This window comes from Cyclopterus lumpus, chromosome 24, assembly GCF_009769545.1.
Source record: "Cyclopterus lumpus isolate fCycLum1 chromosome 24, fCycLum1.pri, whole genome shotgun sequence".
Taxonomy (NCBI): Eukaryota; Metazoa; Chordata; class Actinopteri; order Perciformes; family Cyclopteridae; genus Cyclopterus; species Cyclopterus lumpus.
The window spans coordinates 4,293,925-4,301,301 of NC_046989.1; the positions used below are offsets into that span (position 1 = coordinate 4,293,925).

The 7,377-nt window shown below is 50.8% G+C and overlaps 1 protein-coding gene across 1 annotated transcript; it reads right to left on the bottom strand.

Moving 5' to 3' along the window:
* Positions 1-1,114: 1,114 nt before the first annotated feature.
* bmp2b (bone morphogenetic protein 2b) lies at positions 1,115-7,036 on the bottom strand. Its single transcript, XM_034527569.1, has 3 exons — positions 6,578-7,036; positions 5,201-5,568; positions 1,115-2,197 (listed from the first exon to the last, which is right to left on the bottom strand). Exons 2-3 carry the CDS (start codon positions 5,553-5,555, stop codon positions 1,284-1,286), a joined length of 1,269 nt encoding a protein of 422 aa, XP_034383460.1. The 5' UTR covers positions 5,556-5,568; positions 6,578-7,036; the 3' UTR covers positions 1,115-1,283.
* Positions 7,037-7,377: the final 341 nt, after the last annotated feature.

Here is a 7,377-nt window from a genome sequence, read left to right on the forward strand (position 1 = left end):
CACTGCCACAGTTTGGTGAACTTTCCGTCTCAAATCGCCCCTATAAATAAACCCTATGGGCCCTTGTCAGACCTCCCTCAGAAGTCCCCCCCCCCCCCCCCCCCCCCCCTCCTTTCGTTAATATTAGTTCGGACCAGAAGAAACAAAAGCACATACGAGCTCGTCCAACCTTCCCAGGGATCTTTGCAGCGACATGAAAACATGCTCTGGTGTTTTTCTAATCCTCCCTTGGGAGTCTATCACATTTGTGGGCTTGTTACTTGTCAGTCCCGTCCCCGTGACCCTGCACCCCCACTGCAGTTCATTACACCAGCCCCCCCCCCCCCCCACCTCTCTTTACGCCTCCATTGTTGTTGGTTTCCAGTTACATTTACCAAAAAGGGTCCAATGCTTGGTTAGCAATCAGCGCAGTGTGAAGCTTCTCGTGTGCCGTGTTTGTGCAGCTAATTTTCTGTCAGAATTTGAAACGCTTGTTATTGGTGTCGGCCGCACACGTCGAGCGCCCCGACCCGGTTACACGGTTACATGGTTACACGATGACGCGGTGACACGGTTACCCGGTTACACGGTTACATGGTTACATGGTTACACGATGACGCGGTGACACGGTAACACGGTTACCCGGTTACGCGGTTACACGGTGACGCGGTTACACGATGACACGGTTACACAGTGACACGGTGACCCGGTTACCCAGTGACATAGTTACCCGGTTACACGATGACGTGGTGACACGGTAACACGGTTACCCGGTGACGCGGTTACACGATGACACGGTTACACAGTGACACGGTTACCCGGTTACACGGTTACCCGGTTACACGGTGACGCGCGTCCACGACGGGACGCCTGCTCTGCTCTCGTGAAAATTGTGAGTGACCAAGTTTTTTGCTTTTTTGAGGGTGTGTTTTTTTTTTTTTTTCACGATAAATACACGTAATTTATTTACAAATAAAGTGGTTATAATAGAAATAAATACAAAATATAAAATCTGAGCATTATACTTCATGTGGCATTGCACCCATTTTTCGAAAAAAAAAAATGTACATCAGAAATACATTTTCAAAACCAGTAAAGGAATATTCCTCTGATTAAAATATTTATTTTTCCCAACTTTACGTAGACATAAATATATTCATATATAGCTTTTTTCTTCTTCTTCTTCTTCTTCCACGATAGCTCTGTTTTGTCTTTCATATAAATAAACGTCTTCATTGGGGGAAACCGGGTGTCCATAATAACCTCTGATGTCTCTTTCAGTCTCTCTTTCTATCCACAGCTCCTCACCGGCAGCCACATCCCTCCACCACCATATCCTGGTAGTTTTTCAGGATGACCTTCTCGTATTCGTCCAGGTAGAGCAGGGAGATGGGGCTGAGGTCGGTGGGCACGCAGCAGGCTCTGGGGATGTTCGAGTTCACCGAGTTCACCAGCGTCTGCACGATGGCGTGATTGGTCGAATTGAGATGGTCCGCCAGGGGGAACGGACATTCCCCTTGGCAATAAAAGGCGTGGTACCCGGGCGGCGCCACTATCCACTCGTTCCACCCCACGTCGCTGAAGTCCACGTACAGGGCGTGCCTCTTGCAGCTGGCCTTGTGCTGGTGCTTCCTGCGCTGTTTGCGCAGCGCCGCCTGGCGTTTTTCCCGCGTGTGCAGCACCGAGTCCCCGCGGCCGTCGTGGCCGTACGTCACCAGCAGAGGCCGAGCCTGAGGCCACGAGTCCTGGTCCCGGTGCAGGGACCGGCTCACCCTGATGTGCCGACTACGTCTCCGGGCGTGCTCCCCGTCCATCTCCCCTTGCTCTGGGTGGTGCACCTCCACCATGAAGCCGTGGTTGCGACCTTTCCCAGAGGTCCACTGAGACACGGCGGGGCTGACGTCGAAGCTCTCCCAGCGGCTCAAAGAGTCCTGCACCAGCCGGGTGTCCAGCAGACGCGCCAAGGGTTCCCGACCTTGAGGAACTCCGAATATCTCATAAATGTTGATGCGATGGATGCCACCAGCCGGAGCGCCATGATCGCCAGTAGTGCTGCTGTTTCTGGAGCTGTTGTTGGGGGGCGCAGCTCCCATGACCTGATCCCTGTAGACGCGGAGCTCTGCGGAGGTGATGAGCTCGTCGTCGGGGATGGAGGTGAGGTTGAAGAAGAACTGCTGGGTCGTTTTACCTTTCAGCCTGGACAGGGCCTCCATGGACTCTGCAAGAGACAACAAAACACAGCGTAAGAGGATGAAACAAAAGAGCGTACGCATGGTACAAGAATGAGGAACAGCATCTACGAGGCGGCTTCGTGGTTCATCTGTGAGCAGGGGAATCTCTCTCTCACACACACACACGCACACACACATTTGGACAACTCGCAGGCTTTTTTTCTGGCCAAAGCCACCACGTGGTTACACCGAGTGGGTGTGGGCCGTTGTCACACAGCCGTTAACACACACATCGACACTTTGCACGTGCGACTCAGTGTCGTGTTCTCACGCTGATGTAATCGTGTTATTGGCGTCATGCTCGTATATTATTACGAGAGCGCTGCGCTTCCGTCCAGTGATAACAGCCGACACGCTCGTCAGTCTGCCTTCAAGTGGGAGAAGACGTAAACATAAAGACATGAAGAGCAACTGTTGCGTTAACCTTTACGGGCCAGCTCTGAAATATCACTGTTGCAATGGGAAAGTTAATAATCCCGTAGAAGACGTAGGATGCTATTAATATCTAAATTATGGAGAGAATCTATTCTCCACAAATGGAAAGCCGATACGACGGTTGTCATTTTGTTGTTCACTTTATTGCTCACAGATCTAAGCCTCTCTGAAAGTGGGAGGTACCCCCCCCCCCCCCCCCCCCCCCCCCCAATATGCTGAACCATAAACGACAGAAGTCGAAGCCGCAATTTTCTTTAAGGCAGCTCCTCCTTTGAACAAGTACTTCATAGTAGTGTAGTTCATAGACGACGCGCAGACGCACTTTTTAATCTGCTTGGTGTGGTGAAACAAACACAAACTTTGAACTCGCTGCCGTTTCAAAAGGAGCCATTTAGGAAATTCCACCATCTCATCCTAAACCTCCCTCCAGAGGTACAAAGACCTCAATTAGGCCTATCACTCCTCATTTGATGTGGGAAAGCCCCCCGTCTCTCCTTCCCTCTCCCCTGTCCCCAATCCCTCTCTTTCTTTTCCTCCCTCAGCTCCCAAATCCCCTTCTCCCTCTGTTCTCTCAGCCCCCAAATCCTCTTTTCTTTCCAGCCTCCCTGTCTGTCACTCTCTCTCTCTCTCTCCCCCGTCTGTCTCTCTTCTGTGTGAACAAGTCGAGGCTCGTCGAAAACGTGTGAACCGCAGATATGAGTGTATCAACATTCCTAATGTCTTTCTGCGCCGCGTGCCAAAACAGAAGATAAAGGCTAATGTCGGGTCATTCATCACGGGCCTTTCTCCAGGCCGCCACTTCCTGCGTAATAGTGGAAATGTTCTATTTTGGCACGGGGGGGGGGGGGGGGGGGGGGGGGGGGGGGGGGTAATGGTTATTCTTTGGAAAAGTGATAGGAGTGAAACTAATTATCCGAGTGAATTTGATATCAGAAGAAGGATTCGATGAAGGATTACATCCGTGGACACGAGCTTATTATGCGGCGTGGGCGTCTCTCGGCGTGGGAAGACGTATTAACAGCCCGTGCAGCTCTGTTAGCGTCGGATGAAAGAGCCAGCGCAGCGTGTGTCAACACAGTCTGAACACATTGGTAATGGCCGGTGGTGTCAAGGTGTGTGCTGGCTCGGCAAAGAGGTTTCCAGTAGTGGGGGCGGGGAGCAAGTCACTCAGGCCCGGGGCTTGTTTGTAGTGTGTCAGTGTAGCCACTGGGTGTCATTGCACTCGGCCTCTGGAGAGCACCCAAGCAACCACTCAACCACCCCTCTGACTCACCCCTGATGGAAACTTCCCCACTCAAACACTTAGGACTCTGTATAAGGACTCTGTGCGGAGCCCCTATGGACTCGGGAACTCGCATGTTGTAAAAACTGGAATATAGGAACATTTACAGAGATACAGAGTTGCTATGTTTAACACTAATGTCTTTTTTAATATATATATATATATATATATATATATATATATCACACGTACATTTTCTTGATATTATGACCAATTTTATATATAAATAAGGCCTCAGTCATGTTTCAATTTCACCTGTTGAGATTATTTTAGGCAGCTTAAAATAAGGTTGCCAGTGGCATCGTGTAAACGCGTACAGCTGGTGAACTAATGCACTGTATCCACGTGCGCGTGTGTGTGTGTGTGTGAGCCTCATTCATCCCGGTTCATGCATGTGCTAACTTGGAAGCAAAAAAAAAAATGGAATTGAAACACAGAATTTCAACAATCAGCGCGTTTATCCATCATATAAAAACTTAAGTGAGCAATTATGGGTGTTGTTGGAACGTGCGTAATGGCGCACGGCGCGGAGAGAGCGCGGATATGGAAAGAGTCAAGGCGCGCAACCCCTCCCCCCCCCCCCCCCCCCCCCCCCCCCCCCTCTCTCTCTCTCTCTCTCTCTCTCTCTCTCTCTCTCTCTCTCTCTCTCTCTCTCTCTTCAGACTCATGTAAGCCCTGTTAAGGAATGACTCAGACTCCAGTCTGACACCATGACTTTGTCATCGCGCGTGTCGGCGTAATGTCACGTCGCGTGTCATCGAAGGAACGCGGGGCGATGACTATCACCTGCGCACGGGGCGCGCGCACACACCGCCCTTTATCCTGCGCTCCTCCTGGTGGTGCGTGTCTGGAAACAAAACTGTTTTCAGAGCACCACCATCAATTATTAAGAAACAAATTACCCAGGGACACCACCGCCACCCCTTGATGTTGTTGAAGCCGGTGACAGCTGCGCCAGAAGGTGGGGTGGGTGCTGGGGGGAGGAGGGGATGTTTTGGGTGGATAGGTTGCATCACTACATACATATTGAGATGCGTGTTTGTAAATCGTGTCAGCGGGGTTCAAGCCACCCCCCCCCCCCCCCACAAAAAAACGCATGAAACAGTCACGCGTAACGCGGACGCGTGTCACCTGTAAATGACTAACGCTCCATAAAATAAAAAAATAAACCGGTGAAGACTCTTGAAGTTCAGCCTCTGCGCACTGAGTCATGTTTAAATATAGGTCCGGGCCGTCTGAGAGAGACAGGTAGAGGTATGTCACTAATACATACCTTCGTGGTGAAAGCTTCTAATCGTGTTGGCCTTGCTGGCGGCTCTCTCCGCGTGCTTCCCCATGCTCTTGGGCCGCTTGGCGCTGTGGTCCCCGTTCGCCGAGTGCATGCGGTAAAGATCCACCATGTACTGCGGCACCGCGGCTTGCTTGCTCGGGGTCGGCCTGCGCCTCAGTCCGAACATGGTGAGGAGCCGGAGCTCGAAGTCGTGGAGGAAGCTCTCCGACCGCTCGGGGGTCTGCTTCCCGGATTCGCTGTACTTCCTCCGGCCGACCTCGGGGATAAGTCCCGTCGCACCTTCCAGCAACACCTGAGCGAGCAGCAGTACCATGAAAGAGCGGACCACGGCGACCATGATCAGTCAGTCCCTGTGGAGAAAGTGGGGTGTTCGTGTCAATACACTGGCGCTGAGGTATTGACTTGAGGTAGGACACAGCAGGGGCTTCACTGCAGTGTTCTCCAAAGTGAGCGCGGACCCCCCCCCCCCTCATCACCTCACACCCCCCTCCCCTCACATACAGTAGGAATGATTGAAGGAGAGCAGGTTAAAAAGGGAAGACAGCTCCTCACTTTGATGACGAAGAAGAAGAAGAAGAAGAAGAAGAAGAAGAAGAAGAAGAAGAAGAAGAAGAAGAAGAAGAAGAAGAAGAAGAAGAAGAAGAAGAAGGGCGCTGTGAGTAGCAGCCCCTCCGGCAGTATACTTCTAACTGAAACAGAAGATTGATCTCAACATGAGCAGAAACACACAAAAATATCAAGTAATTATGAAAAAAAACAAGAAAAAGGTTTTTTTTTGTTGGGGGGCGGGGGGGGGGGGGGGGGAATCAAAGAAAGTTGCGGACGGGGGGAGGGGAGAAGGGGGGGAGCATACAGTTTCCAATTAGAAGAGATAGGAAAGCACGTTTGAGTGATATGAAGAGAGGGGGCAAGCCGTGTGAAAGATCACAGGAGTCCGGGGATGCACGCGGCGGCGGCGGCAGAGGCGCAAACAAGCGTCTTATTTTGCGGAGGCTTTGACTGTCACGTATAATCATAAAGGAAGGAAGGGGGGGGGGCTAGAGTTACTTCAAGAGGCTCGCAGGTGTTAGATCTGACGTGCCTGTGTACCCGAGCCAGATGTAGCCCGGGACAAGACTTCAGGACAGAAACAAGAAAAAAACAAAATAAACCAAAATAATACAACTTTTGGAACATTTGGACATCCGCTTTAACTTTTACGCACACACACAAACACACACATGTCATCATAAGTGGTGCGAGAACTGTTGATTTCTAGCTGTAAAGTCAACATTTCCTCGTTTATTATACTTTGCTGACGTTGTTATTATTATTTTTTAGGGGGGGGGGGGGGTGACCAACTGGATGAGGGGTCTTTACCTGACGAGGAAGCGCTGTGTCCGGTCGTCGTTCCACCTTGGTGCTCCGATAAATTCCACATTAATTCGTGTTTAATCCACGCTGCTGCTGCTGCTGCTTCTCCTCGAGGGACCGGAGACAGCCCGTGCCCTCCGCCGATCGCCTCTCGCACATATTCTCACCAGCTGCGGTTCTTCGGTGAGGTTCTTTCCTTGGTCATGCACGGAAAGAAGGAAGAAAAAAAAAGAAGAAGAAAAAAAAAAAAGAAAATATGTGAAGTCTATGAGGAAGCGTGCTCGCGTAGGCAGGACCGATCTAAGTGTAACGCGTCTGGGTTGAACATCTTTGAACGACACGAATAAAAGAAAAGAAGAGTCGTCTCCGAGCCGCTCCGGGGGAGATAAGCGCAAGTCGACGCGTCGCTCCTTGGACCTGGTCGCCTCGAGTCTGGGGGAGCGCGTCGCCTCTCCTCTGTGCGCCACAGCGTAGTGGTTTGCATTGATTGGTGCCTTCTCTTCCCCCAGCGACTCTTTTTGTCGTGCAGTGATGTCACCGAGAGGCTGTCAATCATTTGTTCGCCATACAAAAAAAAAAAGAGAAGAAAAAAGCAAAGCACCTCCTGCGGATCTCCGTAACCCGGAATTCTTTTTTCTTTTCTTTTTTTTTCACGTCTAACGATGTCGAATACATTTTTTTTTTAAAAACGCACTTTGAGAGTACGGGACCCAGTTTGGATAATATTTGGCCACGGGGGAGGCTCACGGGAGGGGGCTGTTCTATTATGTATTATTTATTATTACCATGTGAATAAAGTCCTGCTG